Source organism: Penicillium roqueforti (genome assembly GCF_015533775.1).
Source record: "Penicillium roqueforti strain LCP96 04111 chromosome Unknown scaffold_01, whole genome shotgun sequence".
Lineage (NCBI taxonomy): Eukaryota > Fungi > Ascomycota > Eurotiomycetes > Eurotiales > Aspergillaceae > Penicillium > Penicillium roqueforti.
In genome coordinates this window covers 3,258,735-3,285,694 of record NW_024067565.1, presented here as the reverse complement: position 1 = coordinate 3,285,694, position 26,960 = coordinate 3,258,735, and the positions used below count along the sequence as shown (strand labels likewise).

The window sequence follows — 26,960 nt, the reverse complement described above, 5'->3', positions numbered from 1 at the left end:
AACCCGTCCGTGCTTGGCGTGTCTTGGCATATCCTTGGCGTAGTATCCGGTACACTATTTCCTTTACCCGAAACGTGATGATCACATTCCCCTACTAAGAATCTGTTATCAGAACACGGCACAATGTGCGTATATTAGAGGCCCGGAAATAGGAAAGAATTTCATACAGTCCGAAGATTTTGAATACGATCCAATAGTCCTCGCAGTTTCAGATTGCATCAGTTGCCTATGCACGAATATCTTCCTCGGAGACGACAGTCCCGAAACCATCCGCCAGCTCACTCAACACAACAGACACCAGATCCTCGGCCTTTACACCAGGGATATCCCTGTCACCAACTGCATCCCTCACGACCAGCACATCATATCCAAGCTCAGCAGCCGCTCGGGCAGTGGTAGAGACACAGACATGCGCCATATAGCCAACCAACACGACTTTCTTTCCTACATCGCCTAGACCTTGCAGATAGTCATGCAGATCGGTCTTTGCGAACGAGCTAGGAAAGTTCTTGGTAACCACTTTCTCGCCCGCTTTAGGGGTGAGTTCCTCAAACTCTTGTGCCAAGGGAGTGTTTGGCGTGAAGACGGGTGCGCCTTCGGGCACCTCGTGGACGACGTGCACGATGTTTTTGCCGTTACCGGCTTGACGGTAACGTTCCAGTAGTTTGGAAATGGATTTGCGGGTTTCTGTAACGTTTTTGGTCTTGAGAGCGCCTGTGGCGTATTCGTTCTGGGCGTCGATAATGATGAGGGTTGAGTCCTTCGGGGAAGCTGAGGAGCGGGGAATTCCGACGATCTCGCGGAAGGATTGAGCGGTAGAAGCCATTGTAGATAAAGAGGTTTTTAGAAAATGGAGGATTGGATTATGTTGCAGTAGGAACACTCGATATTAAAAAGAAGAGCCGGTTTATATGTACTTCGTTACTCTTTGCTTAGAAACCCTATGGTTTTGCGGGGAAACGGGTCGGCCATCCCACCTGGAGGCCGATCACTTTACGGCCATCCCACCCGGTCAAGGATCGGTGACTGTGGACCTCGGGGTGGCGAAGGTGCAGATCCAATGTACGTTTATTGACAAAAAAATATTACAAAGGTATTTGTCAAGAAAATAGTAAGGGAATATGTTCGATGCATTTATAGGCTGCATTTTGATATGTGGCGAAATAGCCGCATCTTCTATGACGGTTTCTCCTATATCCAATCAAAGCCAACTCGTGCGTCGTGTAGAAGAGCAGATGCTTGAGATATCCAGTTTTTCGCATCTCCATTATCCCGTCCGACCGCAGATGAATCGGACTTGTTTAACACCTCGGATTCCCCGCCCAATGGAGCGTTCCACAGCTCATCACTGTCGGGCATGCAAAAGGACAAGTCGGCCAGGGTCAAAAGATCGTTTCTGCCACCATTGGAAAATTCTCCGCTCAAATCAAAGGAAGTGGGAGTGGACAACCGGCACACCTTATAGAGGGCTAGTCCAAATCTCTTGATCTCTTCAACGCTCACATATACAAGCGCGAGTGGTGCATCGGCATCGTGTTGCAGAAGCATGTTAGGGTAGTAGAAGATCCCCGACCTTCGACAGCTTTGAACAAGCGCAGCCAAGAGGTCGTATTTGTCGTCTGGTAATCGGCATTGCATGCTCAGATCTGTACTAGCATTCTCCCTTGCAATGAAAAGAGAAAGAATGATATTCAAGAGCACACTTTGAAATGATGTTATAGGCCACGATGTATTTATGTGTTGGCGTGGACTGGAGTTGGAGATGCACCATTGGTCCTAGAGCAAAAAGATGATATCAACACACAATTCTATATGCAGTTACTTTTATCATGCTTCTTCTTCTCACCATTTGAGCGTAAAATGCAGAACATAGTCGATTATGTAGACGTATCGATGCGTCTCGTGCCTCCTGAGTCCCTTTCACCCAAAGTCCGATTGCGACAACGGATTGAACAAGTACACAAGGTTCCTTGGCGAAGTCAAATGTACTTCGATGAAGAAACGGCCATCTTGGATGGAAAGTATTAAAGTAAATATCAATATAGTCATGAGCAATCCACCGGGGAGCGTCAGAAACGGAATCATCAATCGTGGAAACAGGCGGCAAAGGGCAGAGATCATCGATCGAAAATTGTTGTTCGCTTACGGTTTCATCCCCACTAGACACACAAAGGACGCCGCGATGTTGACAGGCATTGCATGGCAATACACCTTCACAACGGACTTTCCGTGCATGACATGCAGTACATGCGCTAAATTTTCGAGACGGAGGCAGTTCTCTTTGCGGATGGTAAGTCCGGACATGGCGTCGCAACAGGTCACTGATTACTCTCTAAGTTGAGTCTTCCCACGGGATCGAAGAAATTACTCACTTCCTGGTTAGGACGCTCTCACAATAAGGACAGGCGAGATTGATTTCCGTATCATGATGATTACGATGTCGATTCAGGTGTTCTTTACGCCGATATTTAGCGTTGCAATCTGGATAGTCACATTTGAACCAGGGGATAATATTGGCAGGAGGTGGCATTGTGCAGAATTTTGCCAACCTTTCGATTTCACAAGTGAAGTGACAAAAGTGAAGGTGAAAGGAAAAGAGTAAGGTAATGACAGCTCCGGTGGGGCGAGGAAAGTCACCAATGAAGTTCCACCGGTCATCCCACTTGATGAATAACGCCGATATTGACAGATCAGGTGATCTCTGAATAGCTTCATCTCTTCAGGCATTATCCAGCATGAATAGTACTAATACTTAGGATAACAGATACTTGTCCAATCTGAGCAGTCATTTTCAGTATCGATTCAACAAGCCCTCAGATTATAGGTGTAAAAAAAAACTGGAAATATATTTTAATAGAAGGGAGGAAAACAGTGAAAACGTTACCAACATGTCTATACTACAACACAAGATTTTTTTAGCATACACATGCTCCTCCCGTTGAATCTCACCAACTCGGTGAATTTCATAACACGTTATTCTCTTGCCAAGTCCGGATCTATCGCAACCCCTGCAACTCCTGTTCAAGCTCCGCCTTGACAATCTCCTTGACGCCCTGCCATCCAGCACTCTCGCCGACAGCGGTAACCCGACTCTCACGCTGCTCCAAACCAATGAACTCCTGGGGCAAGATCTCCGTGAAGTTGTAACCATCCTCGGAACGCAGAGCAAGGTCCACAGCGCTGGCAAATTTAGCCGGGTGGGCAGTGGACAGAGAGATATGGATATCCTCAGGGTTGCGCGCCAACGAGCGGCGCGTAGCAGCAACACCAACAGCAGTGTGGGGGTCAAGGATGTACCCACCGGTCTTGGAGCTCTTGGCGGAGCCGGGACCAAGACCCTTAGGGAAGGAAGTCTTGTAGATATCACGGATCATAGCGATGGTCTCGTCGTTGCTGACGCGCTCACTCTCGAAATCGACCTTGGCGGCTTCGAGGACGGCGCTGGGGACTTGGAAGCCGCCGTTGGTCTTGAGCTCGTTCAGCCACCCACTGACACTTTCGCAGGCGATCTTGCGGCGCTCGGCTTCGCTGCCGCTGGCGGTTTTGTATGACAGGAACCAGAGGAGGCGCTCGAAGTTACTGCTGACGAGGATGTCCATGGCTGGACTGTAGGTTTCCTTCACGCCGTGGTCGGTGGTCGCGTCGAGGGCCTTCTTTGTGTAGTGGCCGTCGCTGCGGAAGAAGCGATCGAGAATGTCATTCTCGTTGGTGGCAATCACCAGTTTCTCGATGGGGAGACCCATCTGCTTAGCGAACCAGCCGGCAAGGATGTCGCCGAAGTTGCCGGACGGGACGACCACGCGCACGTTGGATTCCTTGGTGAACGAGGCGGTTTTGGTGAGGGAGAAGTAGGAGTAGAAGAAGTAGGTGATCTGGGCCAGGATTCTGGCCATGTTAATGCTGTTGACCGCGGCGATGTTGTGGGTGGAGTTAAGGTCCGCATCGGCGAAGAGCGCCTTGACGATATCCTGGCAATGGTCGAAGGAGCCCGCCACGGTGAGGGTGTGGACATTAGGATCCAAGATAGTTGTCATTTGCTTCTCTTGAATAGGAGAGACTCGGCCGCCATCGGGGAAGAGAATGAAGACAGAGACGTCTTTCTTGCCGCGGAGACCATAGATAGCAGCCGAACCAGTGTCGCCGCTAGTAGCACCGACAACGGTAAGGTGGTGTCTGTCCTTGCCAGTCTTTCCAGCATTCTTTCGAACAAGGAAATACTCGAACAGGTTTCCGAGGAAACTTAGCGCAACATCCTTGAAGGCAAAGGTCGGGCCGTGGAATAGCTCGAGCAAGTAGAGGTTCTTTTCAAGGAGGACGGAAGGAGTGCGCTCGGGGTGTCGGAAAGTCGAGTAGGACTTATAGATGATGCTCTTGAGATCTTCTCGGGGAATCTCGTCCGTAGAGATATAGAGCGACATGATTTCGAGCGCCAAATCCTCAAAGCTCAGATCGCGCCATTCGGTCTCCCATGATTGGGGAAGAGCAGGGATTTCCTCAGGGATGAAAAGACCACCGTCCGAGGCCAGGCCTTGAAGAACAACATCTTCAAAGGTTCTCTAGATAGATTGGTGAGTAACATGTTTGCAATGAAACTTGGAACTGTTATTTTCCAACTCACCCCGTACTCAGCACCGCGGGTACTTAAATACTGTTGTGATAGTGTAGGAGACATGATGCGACCGTCAATTGACTCAAACAGAAAATCTTTGAAGCCGAAGTAGAGAAGAAGAGGCGGAATGATTCATTCCACCGCGGGGGAAATCTGAGTTCCCAAAATGGAATAGCGCCTCCGAGAACGGCGCTCACGTGCGTGGTTTGATTGGCCCTAACGTAGACCAATCTTTACAGATACACTAGACGGCTATACTTTCAACACTTCGATCTTCATTCGTGGGCACATCTCTCGTCTATTCTAGCTATCTAATTATAAGCTTTTACTCGTTGGCAAGCACGTATCTGTAGCGGGCCTTTCCGTCATCCATATCCACAATCGCCTTATTCGCATCCTTCATTGGGATGACCTCCACCCACGGGCGGATTCCCTTTTCAGCAACAAGCTCAAACATCTCCCGAATCTCGTTGGGGCTACCAACGAGGGAACTCTGCAGCTTGAGGCGACGCATCAAACTCCGAACAGGAGCGAACAATCCGCCATCCTCAGGAAGACCAACCTGCACAAAAGACCCAGCAGTCTTCAGCAGACCCAGGTAGTCGTTGAACGGCATCTTAGTAGACGAGACAGTCGAAACAATCAAATCCAAAGACCGAGCATGAGTCGTAGCCCAGTCCGGCTCATCATCAGTCGCAATATAAAGATCCGCGCCCATCTTCAGCGAATCCTCCTTCTTAGCCAACTTCCGGGAGACAGCAACAACCTGATCAGCCCCCATAGCCTTGGCAAACAGCAAGCCAAAGTGACCCAGTCCTCCAACACCAATGATGCCCACGCGCTTGCCAGGACCACAGTTGTTGTGCTTCAGCGGGCTGTAGAGGGTGGCGCCGCCGCACAGCATGGGCGCAGCATCAGCCGACGAGATGGCATCGGGGATCTTGATGGCGAAGTGGCCAGGCACACGGTGGTACCTGGCATACCCGCCGTACGACTTGCTGCCGTCGTAGTGGACGCTGTTGTACGTGCCGACGACTTTCTTGCAGCAGTAGTTCTCCAGGCCTGATGCGCACTCCTCGCAGTCGCCGAGACGGCCGAGGCAGGACTCGCTCTGCGCACCGACACCGACGCGGTCGCCGAGCTGGATGTCGGATACCTTGCTACCCACGCGCACGGCCGTGCCGACAATTTCGTGGCCTACGCAGCAGGGGTAGGCAGTGGGTCTCTGTGGAATGTTAGTTTGCTGGTTTTTTTAAAATTTTTATACAGATATTGCACAACGCTGCGTCTGTACGGAAAACATAAAACATACCCAGCCACTCCGAAGAGTGTGCAAATCAGAGCCACAGATGCCGCAGTGAGACACTTTGATATCAACATCGGTCTCCTCCCATTGTTTTGGCTCGAATTCTTGCCAGACCATCTTGCCCTCGCCGGCACTAGGGTCGAGACCCATCCAGCCCTCGAATTTGTAGTCTGTTTCCGCCATGTTGTCGGATTGGAAGTGTTCACCGTGCACCACTTTTCCGGGAGCTTTGCCCTATTTATACGCTTGGACGCGGGACAGGTCCGAACCCCGATCCCAACTCGGCGTTTGACACTGGAAAAACCTCGGTATAATCACTAATTGGTAAGCCGCGTTCTTATCCGATGGATCCGTTTTGTGTGAATTCGCAATTTGAGGGGCCCATACTGGCCCAGTGGCCCATAACGTGTGTGATGTCTATCTAGGTGGAGTAGGGGAGATAAGTTGGGCTAGCATAGCAGCATCTGCATAGTACATATCTCCTGCATAGACAGAATCTGCTGTAATACATTGGACGATATACTTCATGCATAGAAGTCAGAGATTTGTGGGGTCAAAGCGCAGGGATGAGGTTTTCTTCCTATTTTTCGCACGCGGTGGAGTTGTGGCTTGCATCGGCCGAGAAAAAGCGGGAGGCTATTTGCATCTCGCTGGCCTATCTCTCCACTACAAGGGATGGTCGGTAAATGCTATTCTATGAGGGCAGCTTTGCCAAAAACTCATAAAGAAATTGATATTCGGGGCAGAAATGTACAGGCCTTTTGAAGTCCGGTAAAGATGCAAGCAAAATTAAACAACTAAAAGAAAACAATCTATCTCGTTCAATTCAGATGCTCGCTTGCGAAAACACCCGAAATAACATCAACCAGTAGGTGGGCTAAACACACTTGGCTATACCATCACTGCCATTGCTCTAGAAGAGTGACAAGATGTCGTCGTTGGATTTCTTAGTCTGGTTGTTTGAAGAAGGACCCGCATTACCAGAGAGATCAAGACCAGAGAATCCGTTCATGATATCACTGCTGTTGGCACCGCTCGATGAGGGTTGAGCAGCACCAGAGTCTCCAAACACGCCCAAGAGATCATCCAGGTTGTTGCTTGTTTGGGCTGTCGGGGTACCAGCTGTAGGGGACGCTACACGTACGGGGGTACCAGCCAGACCCTCCAGGCCGGACAGGCCGCCAGAAGGCTCGGTTTGTGCGGAGGCAGGGGCACCACCGTCGAAATCGATGTCCAGCAAGTTCTCGACGTTGTTTTGCGACTGTGCGGGGCCTGCGGTGCCGCCAGCGGCAGCGGCAGCAGCCGCGGCCAATGGGTTCTCGCGCGCGTTTTGGATTTGTTCCCTGAGAAGTGGTTAGCGACATATTCGACAAAAACAGGGAATTGAATACGTACTCGATAGCAGCGCGCATGACGGCGTCAGCGCCAAATCGGCCGTGGCCGACAAACTGCTCGGGGGGCTTGTGATAGACGGAAGAGAGAGTAGACAGTTCGGAAAGGAGTTGGTCGAGGAGTGCCGGTGGCAGTGAATGTATCGTGGTGACGATAGGGGGCTTGTCCGAGAGCACGATGTTCTTTGTCGCGTTTGGATCGCTGGTGTTGGACAGAAGACGCCAGTAGATATACGCTCGGTCACGGACATCTGGATTATCGTTCTCGGATGTCGCAGCCTGGAGTACCCGCTGTACCAGGCCCTGTGCCTTCTCGGGCCGCTTGAGGAAGAGTTTGACCACAGCTGTGAGGATTTGCAATTGTGTCTAGATAGGTTAGTCGAGGTGGTAGCATATACCAGGAGGAAAAACAAACCGAAGAGAATTCTTCGTTGAAACCATCTACAAAGCCACTCAAGATATCACCCGCGTTGCTAATCTTCTCGGCGTACTCTCCAACAATCCAGATGAGTGCTGCTCTAGCATTGGGCTCATCCAACTCATCAATGCACTGGCATAAAGTCGGGATGATGCCTTCGTAGCCAGGGTATTTCCGGAAGATGTCCTTGATGACAACAATCGCTTCCTGAACGACGTAGTTCACCTTGGTGTTAATGAGATCCAACAACGTGTTGACGCACCGCTCGCTGGCGCTCTCAATCTTGATGGCAACCTGGCCGATTGCCCTCACAGCTCGACGGACAAAGTCCATATCGACTTCAAGGGCATATTCCTTCAATTCAGCAAGGAGCTGGTCCACATTGCGATCGTTCGCTATGCGTACCATAATCTCAAGTTTCTGGAACTTGACATATTGGGGGTCATTGTATTTGCAGAAGAAAACACGGAGCTCTTTGTTGAGAATGTCAGGCTCCTTTTGCAAGATAAGGTCGATATTTCTTAATGCAACGTATTGCACCTCGGGGGCTGATGAAACCAATGTAACTATACAGAATTAGTAAAAAATAAGTGCAATGAGAGCAGCGTGGGAGCATACCCAATGGCGGAGCCATCTTCTTTAGGTAGGTCTTCGACAAGTCAGGGTTGACGTTCTTCATATGTAAAAACACAGCCTTGACTGCCGCAAGAACCACACCGGCATTAACATGTTGGAACTGAGGAGCGACTCGTTCACAAATGTGCTCCGACTCTTTCACGTCGGTAGTCTTATACTCGGCCAAAGTTGAGAGAATAGTCACGCGCCCCCATTCCGTACACTCGTTCAAAGCCATCAGCATCTTCCGCAGAGTGTTACCAGTAATCTGTAGAGCATGTGTCTCGGGTGCTGTGTGCTGAATCTCCTGAAGTGCGGTCACTGAATTGGCGACGACCATGGGGTTGGGGTCTCCAATCATCTCCTGAAGCATCTCCAAGAACCCGTTCTCGATGGCCATTGTCGGGTTCAGATCGAAAAGCTTGGCAACACAGATCGCAGCGGTCTTGCGAACATATGGCGACTCGTCTCGGAGGGTCTTGCGCAGCGGTTCTTCCATGTAGTCCACCATCTTCTCCACCCGAATACAACCCATTGTCCGGATTGCTAGCGCACGAATCAGTGGGTTGGGGTCTTCCGAATCTTGCACGAAGGTATTCACGGCGAGAATACATAGATCAGGGTGCGATTTGGCGTAGTTCCTGAAAGTGAGATTCGACCGATCAGCATACGTAGCCACCTTGAGTTGTACGGTGGTACCCACATGAGATAGAGGTAGACCAATTTCTTCTGCTCAAGATCGGACGTAGCAATGTTTTTGAGAACATCCGGGAACAGGGCCGAAACATCCTTTCCTAGGGTCATGGCCATGATTGTCTTTTGAATGGATTCCTTCCTGTTGCATTGTCAGCCAAACCACGTCTCCGTCATATACTACCAGGGGCAGACTGAGGATTCACTGCCATACATACCGTTCATACGCATACTGGGAACTGTCATAATAGTTAATATCATCCATCATTCGCCATGGCAAGGTGGCCAGCGCATGGTGGAGGGGGCCGCATACACAAGTCCAGCTCGCAATTCAAATGTCTCTCCTTTCCGAGGCACCGCAAAGGCGCCGCGGATCTTGTTCATCGCCATGGCGAGGATGTATAAGCTTCAGCAACGACTAGGTCGTGCCTCCGCCTAGAGATATGGGATTGGGGTGGGAATCGAGTAGCGTTTGGCGACTGCGGGGGATTGGGAGCTTCACGGTCGCGCGAGGTCAGGGAATGGAATCTGTCGAGATTGTTCGTCACTTTGTCCGCAAACACAGAGAGGTGCGTGAACAATCCGGGGTGGGTAGATTTCGAGGAGGAATGGGGGCGAAGGAGAGAAAGGGTGTTTCGGACGATCAAAGTTGTCCACAAATGGTGGCTTCTGGACTCTCCCGCTCTATGGCCATCAACTCTCTCTTTCATTTATTTTGCCATTAGTCCAGACCATCACGGTGTAAATGGTATTTATTCTACATCAGTCAAATTATCCAACCACCAAGACTAACACTTCTGCAGGCTAACCTCCCTAACTTGCGACGCCTCTTTGTCGAGGCTAGAACCGAGGCGGAGGAGAACGAGTACTCGCGAAAAGCAGTATGTCAATGGACCCCTCGAGTCGATTTGATCATGCTAACAAGTTTAGTTCTACAATCTCGTCCTCTTTATCTCTTCTGTTGCCATCTTCAGCCTGACTGCGCAGCGCATGAGTAGACCGAAAGTCGGGTGATGAGGGAGACTCCTATTGCTATATTTTTGGACATTATGAACTATGAAGTATGAAATACATAGTGATAAAACGCATCATCCGATTTCATCACAGCTCAACCAGTCCGACAAATTCATTCATTACGGACCCTATGCTATCCATCAATCAGTCTCTTCGCCCTCACTCTCTAAGAACGCAAGCGACTGTCGTCCCCGACCCAGCCTACGCCGAGGCTTCGCCTCCTCATCATTATCCTCGTCACTCACAGCACCCCATTGTTTTGCGCCTTGCTGGATCTGCTCTAAATCCGCTTTCAGCTCCCGTTCTTCGCGGATCTGGTTTGCCTTCTCTTGAGATGGCCGGCCAGTCATTCCAGCATCCTGAAGCATCCCCTTGAGATGCTTGATTTTGGCGTTGGGGGTGTCATATGGCGCCAGCTCTTTACCCCAAAGCTTACGGATCCCGCATTTGACGAGCCATCCTTGTAGTCGTTTGATTTCAGCCTGGTCCGGGCTAATATCCTCCTCCTTGGCTTTGGTGGCTTTGGTCGCTTTCTTCTTCGTCTTGGTTGCAGTTTCTCCGGCACTTCTTTGTCGCTTGCGTGGGGCCTTGGGCTGGGGCTCTTCGTCAAGCACCACCGACATCTCGCTTTCCGAATCATCTTTGGTATCTTTGGTCATTTTTGTGGCATTCAAAGCATCGTCGGGAACATCTGATACATCCTCGGTGAGTTTTGGTACGGAGGCCTTCTTTGCTGGCGACTTCTTCAAAGGGGACTTCGTCACTGGCGTGCTCGATCGTTTATTCGGCTTTGCGACATCATCACTCTCATCACCAGGGAAGTCAGAACCGTCTGACATGTCCTTGTGTTTTTGTACAGAGACCTTCTTCCCGGGTGCCTTTTTTATAGGTGCCTTCGATCGATTCTTGGGCTTTGTGACCTCATGAGTCTCGGATGGCGGGGCCGGTAGCTCATCTTCCTCATCGGATACCGGCGTCTTAGTCTTCTGGCGCTTCCTGGGCTTTGTTGCGGTCTCGGATTTTGCTCGTTTCGCAAGGGCAGTAGGCTTGGCCTTCGAGGGAGAAGGTGTTTGTGATTGTGGATCTAATATTGCCTGATCTTGTATTCCCTGTAAAAGCATCGCAATCAGTGTCTTTCCGCTGAAGCTGCGCAAGCTAAAGAAGCACTGCAAATGCAAACAAAGACTCACCACCTCGTCCTTGATTATATCTTCACTCCGCGCTTTCCAGTCACCTGTAGTCTTGAAGTACCCCGCTGTGAGACCTAGTGAATTTTCCGCAGCAAGTCGCACGCGCTTCACGGTCAATTCCTCCAAATTTCCCGCCTTGAAGATTGCAGCCACTTGGTCACGAAGGCTCTTCTCGAGAATCTGATGAGAGGGAGTGCTGGGTGCCTCACCCTCAGCTTCAGAGTCGGACAACGTATACTTCGGCGGCATGTTTATGTCACTCTATGGCGATCGAAAGGAGGTTAATGGTGTAGGAGCGAGTTCGTATGAATCGTCCAGTTCCTCGGACGATATGTGAGGAAATAAGGACCAAAGAGCAGAGTAATAGAAGAAAGATATTTATTTATCTCAATCAAACTGCGAACTTGAGCGCGTCTGGGTTGAGCGAGCGCGTGTGAATGGATGACAAAGCCGGATCGAGATTGATCGGCATGACATTAGACTTGTATGTCATTTGCGACTCTTGCTCAAGGGCTCAGTTTCTGGATCTACATATTCAAAGCTCATTGATTCTAAGGATCTTGCTAGCTTATTCCAAGTTCTCTTTACTGACTGTTGCGCCAAATATCCGTCACTATTACCTCTTTCTCGCCTCCGGTGTTTCTCCGCAATCCATTAGAAATCAACCTCGAATCACTTTCACCACTCCAAATCACCAATCTGTCGAGGGATTCAAATAATCACAGGTGAAAAATGGCATCGGCTCCACCGGAAGTCAGTAGTCAATATAAAGGCACAGGGTCCATATTCAACCAGCAAACCCCCGCGAACTCCGCAAGCTCCTCCAAGCCAACCGGAGACGATGACCCGAAAGCCGCGCCATTGCCCAAGGGTGTAGTCCTGGACAAAGATGGAAAGCCGTACGTATCTACGACTAGCCGTAACCGAGATCGGCGCTAATATACCCACCTTACAGCTGCCGCACCTGCACCTCCGTCGCCTCATGGCGAGCATTGACCAAGCAAGCCGAACTCAAGAATGCAAACTCCAACGCTACCTCATCCCCCAATTCGAACACAGGCAAAATGACGACCTCAACGCCAGCTCTGGCCGCCGCTGCAACCCCCTCCCCGAGCGAAACTCCCTCAGACTGCCCGCCAGACGTCGAAGAGCTAGGTCGCTCCACATGGACACTATTGCACTCGATGGCAGCCACATACCCCGAAAAGGCAGATACGGAACACCAGGCTAATATGGGCGGGTTCTTGAAGTTCTTTTCAAAGCTGTACCCTTGCTGGGTGTGCGCGGATGATTTCCAGAGATGGATGGCGCATCCGAGTGGGCGGAATCAGCCGAGACTGGAGAGCCGGAAGGAGTTTGGGTGGTGGATGTGCGAGGCGCATAATGAGGTCAATCGGAAGCTTGGGAAGAAGGAGTTTGATTGTCGATTGTGGGAAGAGAGGTGGCGAACTGGGTGGAAAGATGGTCGGTGTAATTGAACTGTACGTTTATGGTGTTTTTGTTGGAGTGGTCTTCTCTCTACTCTTCGGTTTAGATCTCCCTTGTACATTAGATATGCATATTTGGCAAATAAAGACGGATTGCTTTTATCACTACTAAGCGGGTAATACATGAATACCAGGCGAAGACAAGACCTTTGGGCAATACCTAGGAGATAGAGCTTTTGGACAAAACATGTTCGCATACAAACTAGATCGCTAAGCAATTATAATCTTGGATACAAAAAGACATCTAGACAAGGGGACTGGTACTGTGTGCAGGAAGGTTTGTCTTTCTCCCAGCCAAAAAAAATGAATAGCGCCGCCAAACACAACTTCTCCTCGTGCAGATGAAAATGTACCCATTTTGTAACTTCATTTCAAGAAGAGAAAAAAGGCAAAAAACCGTTATGCTTCGTCATGCGGCAATTAAAACTGACTGGGGACGAACAGGCGTAGGCCGCTGGCCGGGGCACCAATCTCCGTAACCTCTGATATCCGGTCGACACTTCCCTTGTATTGGGGATGGTATTTGGCGCCGGTGAAGGGATCTGAGACACTGGGAGAGCCGCTATAGATAGGGGTAAAGGACGCAGCGCAGATATCGAACTCGGCGAAGGGGTCGAAGTCAATGTCGATCTGGTCTTGAGGATTGCGTTCGCATTGAGCTTTGATCTTCTTGGCCTGTTTTTCATAATTAGCATTGGTATATTATAAGTGGAAAATTGAACTTTAAGAATTCTTACCTGTTCCAAAAGTTTAGCGGAGCCTCCATTAGCCAGCATCCGGTTGGCAAAGCTCAAGGCTGAGCCGTAGTTCTTGTTGGCAAAGGCCAACTTCATGGCAGCCATCAACGCTAGTTGTCGGTGAGCGACCTCGAGCTTGGGAATTGTGAAGTAGGCAGACAATTCAAGGCTGCGCTTGAGATCCTCAGGGGAGTTGGTAGAGAGAGTACGGCGCTCGAGCTCGATCGACATAGCGAGAATGTATTCCCGAGCAGTGGCAATGATCTTCTTCGCTTCATCCACATCGGCTTCGGATGACACGGTGTTAACGAGAACAGTGTGAAGAATACGTTTGAATGTTGCCACGCCCTCCTCCAATCGGTTGGACCGCATAGCGGCATAACCCTCTTGCAAGTCAACACTGGCAACGGTCTCTAGGTCTCGGGGAATGATGGGAAGCATCTTCCGGGAGTCAGTCTCGTCGATGGTCCGGCGCACGTAGTTGATCAAAGGCGGTAGACCAGCAGTCGCCGGGAGGTAGGTCTTGGTCGCCTTGTAAACTTCGAGGAAGCGAGGCTTGAGAGGAGCGAACTGAACGGCACCAACTTGACGGTTCAAGAGCTGCATCGCAGTGTCAAAAGAGCCAGCGGCGACGTGATCAGCAGCCAGCGGGGAGTTACGAGCCCACAAATCAGCCTCAGAACTGCCGGCGCCAGCTTCGGCGCTTTCCACATTGACAAAGTCGATTTCTTCCTCAACAATAACATCATCACCCATATCCCATCCGGAAACTGCCTCTTCGTCATCATCGAGGGTTTCCCGGGCGACATCAGCTTCTTGCTCCTCTTCCTCAATCTCGAATCCAACAGCGCCAGCCTCCTCATCAGCAACACCAACTTCTCCAAGAAGAGCCTTCTCGAAGGACGAGTGACCGGCAGCCTTAACGGGCCAATTGGAATTGAAAGTGGGTACAATAGGGTGAGGAACCTTCAGAGGTTGATCGAGTGTAGGTAGGACAATCTGATCTTCGGTGAGACCAACAGCCTCCAAAATGGACTCGGCCTCTTCAACCAGACCATTTGACTTGGCAGTAAGATAGGCGAGAGGGTCTGCGAGAATTAGTATGAAAGAAACAATCGGCACTAGGGTTGTACATACACAAGTCCACTTCCTTGAACATCTGAATGCGGTCCTCAACGTCGCCACGGTAGATGGCGTTTTGGAAACGAGAGGTGAAGTCGCCACGGTGTTCGGCGATCTTGGCCATACGAGAAAGCTTCTCCTGGTCACCGGTAGAGAGGTAGAGGAAAGAGAGCTTGTCGAAGCTACGCTGCTTTTGGTAAGTCATTTCGACGATCTGATGGTTACCATGAGCCAATGCCTCAGCTCCAAGTCTGGTCCAGAAGTTGGGACGGTCGAGTTCCCGTGCCATTTCATTGGCGACCTCGAGATTACCACATTCAAGGGCAAGGTCAAAGCGAGTCTGAGGGTCTTGAACGAATTGTAGAGCAATCTCCGGGTAACCCTTCTTCTGCAGGTAAGAGATGATGCTCTGGCCAACCAAACTCGAGGTCTTGATAATCTGAAGCATTTCGTCGTAATTTCGCTTCACAAGGGCAAGCTTGAAACGATACTCAGTCGGGTCAATCTCCAAGATGCGTGGCTGGGCGTTGCGGTCAAGAGCATAGACATTGCGTCCCTTGACGCGCACGAGGTATACAGTCTGGTCAAGAGTGCGGATGATACCGTTGTCACCGTTGAGAAGGGAGTACTTCACATGGTTAAGGGTGGAGTAAAGCAGGACACCGGCGTCATCCCAGGTAGCACTTTTGATGCGAATAGTCTCGTGCAAGGTGCTAACCTGCTCGAGTGTCTTGGTCACGATAGTGACGTTGTGTTTACTGAGCAAAGCGCAGTACAATCCATCGTTAGACCACACCACATACTTCACCCCGCTGACAGCAAGCTCTGCAAGCTGCTTCTTTTGTTGAATGTCGAAAAGAGTAACATGTGTAGGGGTGATGAAGAGCAGACATCCGGTACCACCAAAGTAGATGTCGGTTGTGCCCGCTGGGGGCTTGATTGTCTTCGTTGTGGAGTTGCTAAGATCCTTGATATCGACCTGTTGGGTCGAGGGGCTGAAGACGGCAAAGCGGTTGCGGGCGACGAAGACTGCCGAAGTAGCCTGTCCACGTTTAACATCTGTAGGCTCAACAGCCCCAGTACCATCTCTGGGGAGATGAATCAGTTCATAAGTTCCATTATCGGCGGGCGTGGTAACCAAAATAGCACGCTCAGCGGGATTGTAAGAGAGGGTACGTGGGGGGACCCATGGGGAACCCAGCTTGCGCAGCGAAAGCAACGGCGGCGACTCGACGTTCTTGCTGAAGTCATATGACTTGACGTGCTTATCCTTTGTGATGTAAAACAGCTGGTTCTGGTAGATAGCAGACGCAGGGCGCTCTCGCTCGAGCTTGAAGACCATAACACCAGTGTCATGACCCGCGGCAAACAGGTTCATCTCGGGGTGGGCAGCGATAACCCAGAATCGATCAAGGTCGCGCTTAAAGGACTGAACGGATGTACGCTTGTTGAGATCCCATGCGCGAATCGTCTTATCTTCGCCGACGGAAAGGATGAGGTCTTGGTGCGGGTGGAACAGAGCAGCGGAGGCATTCTGGAAATGGCCGCGGCAAGTATCGACTTCCCATGCCTTAGTATCACTCATGCGCCAGAGCTTAACCAACCGGTCGTCACCGGCTGACACGAGCAAGGGTAGTGTGGGGTGGAACGAGACCCAGTTAACACCACGGTCATGACCTTCCAGCACAAATTTAACGATTGCATCGGTGTTTCCGAACATATCGGCTTGGTTTGGGTTGGCTCTTGCCATTTGGTCTTCGAAGGAAACCGAGGTTGGGGCCGAGTGCTTCTTCCGCAGGCCGGAGATATCCCAAATGCGAACTGACTGATCCAACGAGGCCGAGGCAATGAGATCCTCGGTGGGGTGGAACTGAGCGCACATAACATAATGGTTGTGACCGGTCATCGTACAGACTAAAAAGAGTAGACGTGTTAGTCGATGTTATTGCAGGTAGCTCCAATGCATCTTACTGAGTGACCGATTTTGCCAGTTCCAGATTCGGATGGTCTGGTCGTCGGACGCAGACAGAATCCAGGGCAGCTCGGGGTGGAAGAAAACTGTTCGCACATAATCCAAGTGGCCATTCAATGTGAACAAGCACCTCCGAGTCTGGTAGTTCCAGACCTTGATCTTGTAGTCGTCACCTCCCGATACAAACAGGGGCTGGGTTGGGTGGAAGTCAACGCCGCGAACCGGGCCATCGTGTTCTTCGAATCGGTCGATAAGAGTTCCCATACGGTAGTCCCACAGTTGGATTGTGGATGAGTGAAGGGAGACGAGGATCCATGGTCTGTTTTGTGGTCAGATTGAGCACTTTGAGGTGTTAGGTGTCCCTCCGCGGGATTGACTGACCGTTTGGGATGGAACGCGATTCCTTTAGCTCTGGAGGATTTGGACTCAAACTAAACAATTGAGAGAATGATTAGCATCTTCAATTGAGTCCCATTGTTCGATGGCGCATTAAGATGCCCGAGGGGGTGTACCTTGGTGAGCATGTTTGGGGAGGACTGCATCTTGAAGATTTGGCCGGAGCCGCACTGTAAAGTAGCAAGCTCCGCACACTAGAGAGCAATATAAGGCAGAGGCGACCACCGCATCCACCTGAAAGAAAGAAAAGAGCGAAAGGTAAACACTTGATGCTTGTGTTAGTGTAGCAGTTAACTAAACGTGGACTCTATTGTGGAAGCGAATGACATCGGCCAATCATGCTGCCGGGCGGTGAGAGGTCAGGGGAGCTGGTCTCGATCTTTACGCTGTCCAAAGAGACTTGATTATTTTTAGATCAGGGTCGAAGTGGAATCGTGATATATTCTCATAGTATATTGCATTCCTATTATGGTTTCTCTTTTTTCGAACCGGCATCCAAAGTTCAACGTCGAGTGGACATATATGCGGTTATTTATCACCCCCACGTTAGAAGCATCTGGAAGGCCATGATGTTATAGCGACCATGGCTTTCTTGCGCGTTCCATTCTCGTGCGATTTTCCTGATCTCTTCATTGTACTTTATTTTTTAATAGCATACATTTCTCCAGTCACATACTCCATCATTCCTGCCTTGGGAGCTCAGTTATGGTTTTTGCAACTTGACCGTCTACCTCGGATTGCCATGTCAACGCCGTTTGGGTTCAAGACTTGATATCAGATAATGGAAGACCTTCCAATGAATGATACGAGTCCTGACAAGTTTAAGGAGCCCATTGAATACTTCGCCGACCTTACTTCTGATGCTGCAGCAGACCATCAGCCCAAGGAAAGGGAGCAGAGTATGGACGACTCAGGACCCTCAACGCCTGCGCATGACATGGATCCGCTCGAGGACAGTGACAAAATTCGAGTCATCAAGCCCTACGATATCGAAGAGCCTGATGATGAGTTAGAAACTAGCCTACCCAGGGTAGATCGACTATGCCTCCCGGATCGGTTCGAACGATGGCAGCGCGACTTGACAGACTACCTGAATGACATGGGCTACGAACCCGATGGATCGAATAGCAATACAATTATTTCGGCGCGAAAGAGAGGACAGAAGAGAAAGCCAGCCCACAACACTCTCGCTACACAACAATGCTACCCGTTTTTCGCACAAGGACATGCGTCGGCCGAGACCCAGACCGAGGTTCATGAGCATCGTCCCAAAAGGCAAAGGTTTAGCGAAATTCCAAAGTGGCATGCTCAAGACATAGACTCATTTGGCGCTTTCCGGGAAGCCAACGAGAATGAAAGCTCCGGTTCGGAGACAGCATCGATCGACTTGAACGGCAACGACCCCATGAACAACTGGCCCATGGCCGATGAGATGGATATCGACTGAAACTTCTATTATAATGGCATTCTGAGCGGTCATTTCTAGCAAAGTCACGGATGCGGACTTGCAACGTACGACATGACGTCATCTGTATCTCATTACAGCCCTAGGGGCTAAATCCCATTGCTTCATCAGATTTGATCTTCACCATCGTCCACAAAATCCACCATTCATCATGGCTACACGGACATCCTCACGCCACGCTGCTCAGAAGGCCAAGGAGGCCATTTCAACTTCCGCCGAGCCGACCGGCAAGACTTCCAAGGGAACAAAGCGGAGAGCTTCAGGCGATGAAGCTCCACAGCCGAAAAAGGAGAAAACGGAGGATATAAAGCCAGACGAATTGAAAAAGGAGGAAGTACCGGGTACATCGGTAGACCGTCCAGTGCAGAAGACAGAGGAAGCATCTGTCAAGACAGAAGAAGCACCTGTCAAGACAGAAGAACCACCCGAAGGACAAGCATCGACGGTGAAACCAGTCGAAAGCCATCCGGAGAAACCGCAAGGAATTGAGGGAGGTCTTCATAAGTCCGAGGAGAGGGAAAACTTAGTACCCTCCAACATTCTCGAAAAAGGCTTCATCTACTTCTTCTTCCGCCCACGCGTCGATGTAGACGAGCCTGAAAGTTTCGGCGATGTCGCGCGGAGCTTCTTTGTCCTCCGTCCAACCGCCCTTGGAGCGGAATTCGACAACGGCCAAGACTCCGTCGAAAAAGACGCCTCGTGTCGGTTGATGATACTCCCGAAAAAGAAGTTTCCGACCTCTTCCAGAGAACGAGAAATGGGATTTGTGGAGAAGGCTGGACAATCCATGCAAGCTCTCCACGATAATTTCATCGCTGGTAAAACCTACCAGACTTCCACCCGAGGTGAACGTCATACCGAGGCAGCCAGACCCTACGCGGAGGGTGTCTACGCGATCACCTCCGCACCTCGGGCATCCCATCTCGCCTATATCCTGACCATTCCGGCCGAGTTGGGTGATGTCCAGGAGGACTTTGGCCTGCAAGAACGCGGAAGTTGGATCGTCCAGTCGAAGAGTCCCAAGTTTCCTGGTCCACCAGTTGGTCAATTACCAAAGAATCCAGAATTCCCTCCATCGTAAGCTGTCTTCCATGGAGTGATTTAAATATTCTCATATTAACATTGTTCTCGTTAGGGTACTTGAGAAATTCGGAGATCTCCGATGGGTGCCTCTGCAGCCAGAGTTCTTGGACTATCCTTATTCTCAATTCCTCATGATCGGCTCGGCGCAGAATGACCTTGGCAAGGCTGCGTCTTCTATGGGTGATAAACAGCCTAAGGAGGAAGAGCCTGGTCAGGAATTGGAGAAAATGGCAGACGAAGACGAGCATCGGGTTGATTCCCTCCAAGGTATGTTGCGACGTTAATTTTCTGTTGATCCTGAGACTGACCTGAATCCTAGGAGATGCAACCGTCTATGAAGACCTGGGCTACCACGCGAAGAATTACCCTAAAGTGCCCACAACTTGGAACGCGTAATCCTTGAACTTTTGCAGATCACAAACAGTGACCTAGTCTACCTCTCAAAAGTAATGTTATTGATCACATTTAAACCTGGAAAGGCGTTTTATGTCTTATTCTGTAATTTGCCAATTATCTTCATCCTCCGGGCTATAAACGACATCCAAAAGGCTAGCGTAATGTTAGCATGAAAAACGTTTTCATACTGTCAGACTACTAGGCTGCATAGGCGCCTAAAATATATATTCCTCTCCCACTAAATGAGAGATTGTACATTACACTCAAGTCAGTATATGCTCCTTCGTCAATCTCGTATATTTCTGTGTGTAGTTACAGATATATAGCTGAGTCTACAAGTACATGCTGAAGTAACGCAATAACCTTGAATCCTTCCACAAATTCAAACATTGCAAAAAATCGTAATTGATAATGGTGGCATCAAAAATAAAAGAGTAGAACTTGAAATTATTCGAAGTAGAAATGGCGTAATCAATCTCGTGAGCGCATGATGACAATTGATATCGAGGATGCGTCCTGCAGGAACATGTCCATTAAAGCAGGAAGTAAGACATCGAACGACCAAGCGGATAAAACTAGTTTGGGACTACATTAATGGCATGCAAGATGTCCTCAAGAGACCATCCCGGCCCGCCGGGAACAATCTCTGCCCAGACCTCTTCAGGAACGGCATCGTTGGGGTCGAGCAGCCTCCAGTTTGGACTAGGCTCCTGCTTAATCCATTTGAAATCTTCGACCTGGCTCCAACGGTCTTCGTGATCGGGACGGTCATGCCTCAAAGCCTAGATAGAAGAATGTAAGTTAAACCCAAAAGATATAGCGACGAGGAGAACACTGACATAGGCCTTCGGGATCCGACCAAACCGAATATTGGAACAGTCCTCGATGATGGGGTTGCTAGAACAGCTGAGATAGACATCAACGTCGCTGCAGTCGTGCATGCGGAACTGGCGACATGAGATCACGATCACGCTATTCTTAACACCGGTGATGTGTGCGGGGCCATTGACTTGACCACAGATCAATAAGCTTTCTTTGATCCCTTTGGCAGTCAGACTGGCGTATGGCTTTCCGTTGGCGGTAGGAATGGACATATCCACGATGCAGCGATTCAAGGAGGTGATTGATACCGGGACTGTGGGTGACGACCCAGAGGCCGGAAGCATAATATGAAGGCCATAATGGTCATCGACCGACACAGAGGATACGCCGGTGGCCGCAAACGCACCAGGGGGAGGATTCTCCGACTGGGAATTTGTGCTAAAGTCCCCGACCGGGCCACCTGGGAATGAAGTGGGCGCAAGCTCCGGTCGCTCTTGTTGCTGCTTGTCTGGCTCGTTCAGTGGGGTGGAAGGATAGTTGGGTGTGTGGTTGGCGGACGAGTCAATAGACGAGGCACCTGGAGAGTGGTACCCAGGGATGCTAAGCCGTCCTTCAACTGCCAGCACGGCAGCATCAGACAAAGATACAGCAGAGGTGTTTTTCTTGTTCTTGAAGCTAAACTTGGATCGGGGCTCGAATGTTGCACGTATTTCGCTCAATCGATCCTGCAAAGCCTTGATTGCCTGTAATTATGTCAGCTCTGCTCTATTGGGTATATTGTGAGTCGCGTTTACCTCTGCGTACACCCTCTGATCATAAGTGGGGATATAGCTCGCTGCATCCTTGACCTCATTGGATAACCGTACGATCCCGGCAAGGCAGTGGTCTGTTGCATCGGCACGTTCACCACCCACGAGAGACGTATCTGCAAGCCGATCCATCTCCTGCTGCAAATCTAGAAGAATGTCATTAGCAAGGGTCTTTTGAAATTGTGTGGCTTGATAATGATGTAGCGTCTGAATACCAACGGGAACATACCGGTGATCTCATGCTGGAAGTAGCGGAAGAAGCGTTCCTTCATAGAAACATCGGCTTTCGAAACTGATTGGTTATCCGCCGACAGTCGACGTGGTTGTGTTTCTGCTTCAGCCATGGCGTTTGCAAAATGTTGGTTCAGTATTGAAAGCGGAGATGAAAGACTGGGGAAGGTCGAGGCTCTGTGAGATACGTGGGAATGTAGCAATGACGTCGATTTGATCTGAGCTGATCATACCACCCCGCACGATATTGAAGCTAAATGAATTCTGGCGAGCTGATTTGCGATAGATGATTGGCACTCTGTATTTCCCCACATTCAAATATTTATATAAATCACCTTGGGCGCAAAATCCAGAATAAGTTCGGATATCCGAGAAGTCGAGCTGTATTAAAGTCAATCCCACAGTATCCAATATAAATTTTCTTATTTTGAAGTCAGATTGACGCGATACTCACTGCGCTTCACTGTGACGTCGATCATCCCGCATCGCACGGAGGTCGGAAATCAGATGATCCGAGTAGATTTCAGGCCATCAACTTGACTTTATACTTCGTCATTCTGTACTGTACCACATATATATGTTACCCTTCAAGGATGTTGGAGAACGACTAGAGGTAGCAAGTTCCTAAAATCGAGGATGCCATATGGGATGGTTTGTTTTGATTGTTTTCTATTACTAGATTGACAAAGAGTGAGAAGCTCTGAGCCCTGAGGGCTGATCATACCCAGTGGGAGCACTAGCCTGAAACCATTGCAACGTAAGGTTTTGTTCCGTCGGACAAGTATGAGACTGTTCATGAGGTTAGATTGACAGCTTATAGCTGGATCCTGATAATTTCCGGTCTCTAATTCCCAGGGAGTCAAACAGAAGCATATCACCTTGTACTGAGTATAAATTTGATGTATGCTTTAGATATTAGTACATAATTAGTACATATACAGGCAGTCTCTCGATGGGCTGTTGATATATATATCAGAAGGTTTGTCACTGCATTCTATGACGTTCGTTGTGTCACTCGATTTGCCGGGCTCACTGGGCCTGCGATGAGTGACGAATTACTTTCTCAGAATTATATCGAGTTGATATGCATCTACCTTTACCTTTTGCTATTTTCCTGGATACCTAAGCTTGAATTGCGCCATACCTGTTCTAGCTAGGCTAAAACATCCGTATGCCATCCGGGACACGCATTGCCGGATGACCATGCGTAGACATCAATTTGAATAGTATATATAGCTGTCAAGATACTGGGCCATCTTTTGGTTCAATCCAATAACAAATATTATATAGCCTGACTTGTGGTGGTAGTAGTGGAAGTCATCATCAGCGACTATCAAAATGCCCACACGTGACTGCACGCTGACCGCCTACCACAGCTCCGTCATGAGCATCGGAATGTCGCCAACAATCATCAATCAAAATCCAAACTCTCTATCGTTTCCGCTGCTTTAATTACTGCCTTTGCCATACACCGGCTAGGCTGCCTTATTTCCTTTCAGTATTGCCCTGAACCCACACAATCTCCATCATGTCCGATCTACAGTCCCTTGTGTCAGAGCTCCACGGTGCTATCGAGCGCAAACAGTTCGACGTCGCCAACGACCTTCTCAGCCGTTCCAAGCGAGCTCTTCTTATGCAAAATGCTTTGATTCCGACTTCCTCCACACCTCCCCAGCTTGTCGTCCTTGCCCGCCAAGTCCTCGAACTCGGAGCACTCGCCTCCATCCGCCAGACTGACGCGCAGCTATTCACACGGTACTACCAGCAACTGCAGCCATTCTACGATCTTGAGAGACATGCCGGTCTGCCCGGGCAGGGCTCTTCGAAACTCGACTTCAGCACTAGCCAGCGCAGCAAGATTACGGGGCTGTATCTGCTTCTTCTTTTGAGCATGGGTGACAGTGCCAACTTCCACACAGTGCTAGAGGGATTGGTAGAAGAGGCGTGCTTGAAGGGTGGCAGTGTTGAGGATGATGCGTGCATCAAGTATCCAGTTGAGCTGGAGCGCAACTTGATGGAGGGAAGCTATGACAAGGTGTGGAGGGAGACGAAGTCCGAACGTGTTCCGTCGGAAGACTTTGGTCTGTTTTCAAATGTAAGTTGCATGCGTGCTCAGCTCGAGCTCAATGTCTCTGTCGGCAAGCATACTGATCATAAGCTTTATAGGTTCTCATCGGTACTATCCGCAATGAAATCGCAGGTTGCTCAGAGAAGGCATACCCCTCCCTCCCCATTTCCAACGCCAAGAACCTCCTCTTCCTCGAGTCTGAGGGTGCAGTGATCGAATTTGCCAAGCAGCGCGGCTGGATCCTCCGCGACGGTCGGATATACTTCCCTGTTGAGCCCGAGGCGACTGCTAGGTCTGAGCGGGATATTCTGGTGGCTAGCGGCACCGTTATTGAGAATGCTTTGGGTTACGCTCGCGAGCTGGAGACTATTGTCTAATTACACGCTCAATGGGAACGATATACTTTTTTCGGATATGAATGACTCTTTTATTGTCTTCGGGCGCGGCTGTACTTGTATACCTGTCGCTTATGCATCGTGCATTCTCTAGCGTGTTCATGACTACAATCATGTTAGAATAATTTCGGCTTACGAATCTCCAGTAGCATTACAATAGTCGACAAACCGGGACCTGCTGACGGTATAGTCTCAGCGTCTAGATGGCCTTCCCAATTTGGCATGGCTTTTTATTTGACTATAGATCAACAGTCCAGACACAGAGCCTGCGATCATAGAAACTGCTCGAGACGCACAATATCTCAGTAGTATCTTGTCCACCCTCCCACACGCCACTAGCATAATTCATACTCTCATGTTCAGTAAACTTCGCCAGAACCTCAATCTCCCAATTCGGAGCCCTATCTTCGTACTTGCACGTAACCCGTACAAGCCTCGTCCCGGCATGCATACAGCTCGCCAGCACCAGAAAGCGGTACTCGGATACCTTCGACGCATCATCCTCGGCCGGAATCCTCGTCGTATCCAACAACTGCAGTCGCCAAACCCCACCCTCAAGCCCCTGCTCAGCGAGAACCTCTCCCCTCCGCGTAGCATGGTACACACGAAGACTCTCATCATAACACCCCGTCAGAAGAACCGGCGCATCATCGACCAGGGGAACATCAAGAGGCAAGATAGCAGTGACACCAGCAGTGTGGTGGCGGGCGCGATCATCATGCTCGAGCAGCATGGGCGAGACATGCTCGTCCGGATCATCCAACTCGGCGGTATTATCGAAACGGCGCGTGTGTAGCGAGCCGAAGTCATTCCCCGTGAACATGAACGGGATCGGGGACTTCGCAGTTGGGCTTCCGGTGCTTGTGGACAATGCGACAAACCAGACTTCGATCATCTGTTTGGCTTCGTATGTACCCCATTCGGCTACACTCTGTTCTTGGCGGATGTCCTCCTCTGTCCCGAAGACGGCTGTCCGGCTATCTGAGAATGTGACGGCGAAGCCATCGGCTGCGAGCTGCGGGAACCAGTTTTGCGGTGCCCAGGCGAGAAATAGGGCTGGGATTGAGGGGTCTTCGTGTACTTGTTTCGTCCATATCTCGGTGATGCTTGGAGTTGGAGTTGCGGATGCGTCTCCGGTGGTGGAGTTGGATACTTGGAATAGAGCCACTGATCCCACGCTGCTTGCAATTGCGAATAGGTTCTTGTGTCTTGGGTGGAAATGCAGGTCAAAGACTGCGTATGGGAGGGCAATTCGTTGGATTTGGGATCTAAGTGCTGTTAGTGGGTTTGTTATGAGGGCGTTATACTAGGTAATATGATTGATTGCGGTTAGCTTACAATGTCTTGCTAACAGGGTCTAATTTCCATAGTTGTAGACTCCCAGTTTTGGACTGCTCGATTCCTCCATCTTCAGTTTTGTTCTCTGATAAAAGGTAGGTGCCCACGATGAAATAGTCTGGGGCCTCGGGACAGAACTCCAGGCAACTGGGTGGCTGGTCTAGAAAGACTGTAGTCGCCGACTGGGGATGTTGAATGCTTCCCATTTTGCTCTAGTCCGAATTTAGAATGATTTTAGCCCTTGCAAGTCTCGGAGTTTAGCTGTCGACTCCGGAGGGGGCGGAATGTGGCGTCTTGAATATGTCCGACAATGTCACCGCGACAGGGTACGTATATCAAAAGTTCAAGTCGCGTGACACACTATTTCCACTCCGACGATGCACACGATGAACGAAATGAGATCCTTTGACAATCTCGTTGCTCTCAATCTGTTGCGTTGATAGGATTTGGAGTCAAAAATCACATAGTGGGGCGGTGAGATATCCACCTTGAAGTCGAGGATATCGCGTCTACAGAGGATAGTCTGGATGTGTACTAAGTATACTTGGCGTTTTATATGAGTGGTCTTAGCCATTTCGGAGTATCCCACCAATAAGACTCACTGTTTGTAGCGATTGCCTAGAACCGATACTACATTATAGTCGCTATATATAGTTCCTACTAGGATGGTATGCCGGATTGGTTGCATTTGGAGTTACCAAGTAAATTCCAAAGAGAAAATATATATTGAATAGAACAATACATTACTATCAGAATTTAAGATGATATACACCCTCAAAGTTGGACTTGCAGTAAGATCTGTCTCATGCATGCCTCACGCCGCGGCTTATCCCTCGAACTATCATTGTTTCACCGCATTGCATGTAGACCCCGTTTTTCTACCCCGTGAGGATTCAGCCGTTTACCAGTTTCAGATCAGAGGACCGAACACGCAAGCTACGGTGCCGATACTACTTTGATCTGCCTAGTCATACTTGGTACATAAGACCGCGGCAGGTCCGACGGTTGCCGACGGGCTATGTGCGTCTAGATACATTGGCAGATTTGCGTAATAGCTCGACACTTATGGGGTAAGTGGATCAATCGCGATTGAAATGTAAATGTTCCGTGAGCTCTTGAAGTTCTGTTCGGGATACCATTGCAGGATGTGTATGCTTGTACATAGTACATAGTACATAAGACGGATCTGCAAAAAGGGCGTGAACTCTAAGTGTGACACACTCGTTGTGATTTCCGTGTTGCCTTCCTTGTAGCTGCATTTGAGGTGCATTAGAGGCGCATTGAGGTATCGATCAGGGTGTTCGGCTTAGACGCGAGCACGATCTGAACTGCATTACCAATAGAAAGCCATTGCCGGCACTAGAAAGACGAACTAAACATGCAGGGCTCGTAAACGAAATCGA

General features: G+C 49.8%; 13 protein-coding genes across 13 annotated transcripts; 4 read left to right on the top strand and 9 right to left on the bottom strand.

Annotated features, from left to right (window-relative positions):
- Window positions 1-226: 226 nt before the first annotated feature.
- Window positions 227-826, bottom strand: LCP9604111_278 (putative isochorismatase family hydrolase; the record flags this gene model as incomplete). Its single annotated transcript, XM_039068593.1, has 1 exon — window positions 227-826. The coding sequence occupies one exon, from the start codon at window positions 824-826 to the stop codon at window positions 227-229; it is 600 nt and encodes a 199-aa protein (XP_038932826.1).
- Window positions 827-1,191: 365 nt separating this feature from the next.
- LCP9604111_277 (uncharacterized protein) lies at window positions 1,192-1,849 on the bottom strand (the record flags this gene model as incomplete). The annotated part of the gene is made up of 2 exons (XM_039068592.1): window positions 1,192-1,776; window positions 1,847-1,849. The coding sequence occupies 2 exons, from the start codon at window positions 1,847-1,849 to the stop codon at window positions 1,192-1,194; spliced, it is 588 nt and encodes a 195-aa protein (XP_038932825.1).
- Window positions 1,850-2,996: 1,147 nt separating this feature from the next.
- On the bottom strand, window positions 2,997-4,672 carry LCP9604111_276 (threonine synthase THR4; the record flags this gene model as incomplete). The annotated part of the gene is made up of 2 exons (XM_039068591.1): window positions 2,997-4,556; window positions 4,619-4,672. The coding sequence occupies 2 exons, from the start codon at window positions 4,670-4,672 to the stop codon at window positions 2,997-2,999; spliced, it is 1,614 nt and encodes a 537-aa protein (XP_038932824.1).
- Window positions 4,673-4,934: 262 nt separating this feature from the next.
- LCP9604111_275 (NAD(P)-dependent alcohol dehydrogenase) lies at window positions 4,935-6,098 on the bottom strand (the record flags this gene model as incomplete). The annotated part of the gene is made up of 2 exons (XM_039068590.1): window positions 4,935-5,834; window positions 5,922-6,098. 2 exons carry the CDS (start codon window positions 6,096-6,098, stop codon window positions 4,935-4,937), a joined length of 1,077 nt encoding a protein of 358 aa, XP_038932823.1.
- A 730-nt stretch (window positions 6,099-6,828) lies between these two features.
- Window positions 6,829-9,422, bottom strand: LCP9604111_274 (putative AP-1 adaptor complex subunit beta; the record flags this gene model as incomplete). The annotated part of the gene is made up of 7 exons (XM_039068589.1): window positions 6,829-7,258; window positions 7,311-7,672; window positions 7,722-8,290; window positions 8,343-8,980; window positions 9,043-9,174; window positions 9,251-9,271; window positions 9,346-9,422. 7 exons carry the CDS (start codon window positions 9,420-9,422, stop codon window positions 6,829-6,831), a joined length of 2,229 nt encoding a protein of 742 aa, XP_038932822.1.
- Window positions 9,423-10,186: 764 nt separating this feature from the next.
- Window positions 10,187-11,485, bottom strand: LCP9604111_273 (putative transcriptional regulator; the record flags this gene model as incomplete). The annotated part of the gene is made up of 1 exon (XM_039068588.1): window positions 10,187-11,485. The coding sequence occupies one exon, from the start codon at window positions 11,483-11,485 to the stop codon at window positions 10,187-10,189; it is 1,299 nt and encodes a 432-aa protein (XP_038932821.1).
- A 483-nt stretch (window positions 11,486-11,968) lies between these two features.
- On the top strand, window positions 11,969-12,714 carry LCP9604111_272 (flavin-linked sulfhydryl oxidase; the record flags this gene model as incomplete). Its single annotated transcript, XM_039068587.1, has 2 exons — window positions 11,969-12,135; window positions 12,192-12,714. 2 exons carry the CDS (start codon window positions 11,969-11,971, stop codon window positions 12,712-12,714), a joined length of 690 nt encoding a protein of 229 aa, XP_038932820.1.
- A 429-nt stretch (window positions 12,715-13,143) lies between these two features.
- Window positions 13,144-17,096, bottom strand: LCP9604111_271 (coatomer subunit alpha; the record flags this gene model as incomplete). Its single annotated transcript, XM_039068586.1, has 6 exons — window positions 13,144-13,398; window positions 13,461-14,548; window positions 14,598-16,496; window positions 16,554-16,873; window positions 16,936-16,985; window positions 17,067-17,096. The coding sequence occupies 6 exons, from the start codon at window positions 17,094-17,096 to the stop codon at window positions 13,144-13,146; spliced, it is 3,642 nt and encodes a 1,213-aa protein (XP_038932819.1).
- Window positions 17,097-17,731: 635 nt separating this feature from the next.
- LCP9604111_270 (uncharacterized protein) lies at window positions 17,732-18,397 on the top strand (the record flags this gene model as incomplete). Its single annotated transcript, XM_039068585.1, has 1 exon — window positions 17,732-18,397. One exon carries the CDS (start codon window positions 17,732-17,734, stop codon window positions 18,395-18,397), a length of 666 nt encoding a protein of 221 aa, XP_038932818.1.
- A 169-nt stretch (window positions 18,398-18,566) lies between these two features.
- Window positions 18,567-19,894, top strand: LCP9604111_268 (uncharacterized protein; the record flags this gene model as incomplete). The annotated part of the gene is made up of 3 exons (XM_039068583.1): window positions 18,567-19,492; window positions 19,551-19,765; window positions 19,818-19,894. The coding sequence occupies 3 exons, from the start codon at window positions 18,567-18,569 to the stop codon at window positions 19,892-19,894; spliced, it is 1,218 nt and encodes a 405-aa protein (XP_038932816.1).
- Window positions 19,895-20,469: 575 nt separating this feature from the next.
- Window positions 20,470-21,869, bottom strand: LCP9604111_267 (putative tubulin-specific chaperone c; the record flags this gene model as incomplete). The annotated part of the gene is made up of 4 exons (XM_039068582.1): window positions 20,470-20,676; window positions 20,734-21,459; window positions 21,511-21,671; window positions 21,755-21,869. The coding sequence occupies 4 exons, from the start codon at window positions 21,867-21,869 to the stop codon at window positions 20,470-20,472; spliced, it is 1,209 nt and encodes a 402-aa protein (XP_038932815.1).
- Window positions 21,870-23,284: 1,415 nt separating this feature from the next.
- Window positions 23,285-24,201, top strand: rpnL (proteasome regulatory particle lid subunit rpnL; the record flags this gene model as incomplete). The annotated part of the gene is made up of 2 exons (XM_039068581.1): window positions 23,285-23,851; window positions 23,923-24,201. 2 exons carry the CDS (start codon window positions 23,285-23,287, stop codon window positions 24,199-24,201), a joined length of 846 nt encoding a protein of 281 aa, XP_038932814.1.
- A 256-nt stretch (window positions 24,202-24,457) lies between these two features.
- Window positions 24,458-25,763, bottom strand: LCP9604111_265 (uncharacterized protein; the record flags this gene model as incomplete). Its single annotated transcript, XM_039068580.1, has 2 exons — window positions 24,458-25,487; window positions 25,558-25,763. The coding sequence occupies 2 exons, from the start codon at window positions 25,761-25,763 to the stop codon at window positions 24,458-24,460; spliced, it is 1,236 nt and encodes a 411-aa protein (XP_038932813.1).
- Window positions 25,764-26,960: the final 1,197 nt, after the last annotated feature.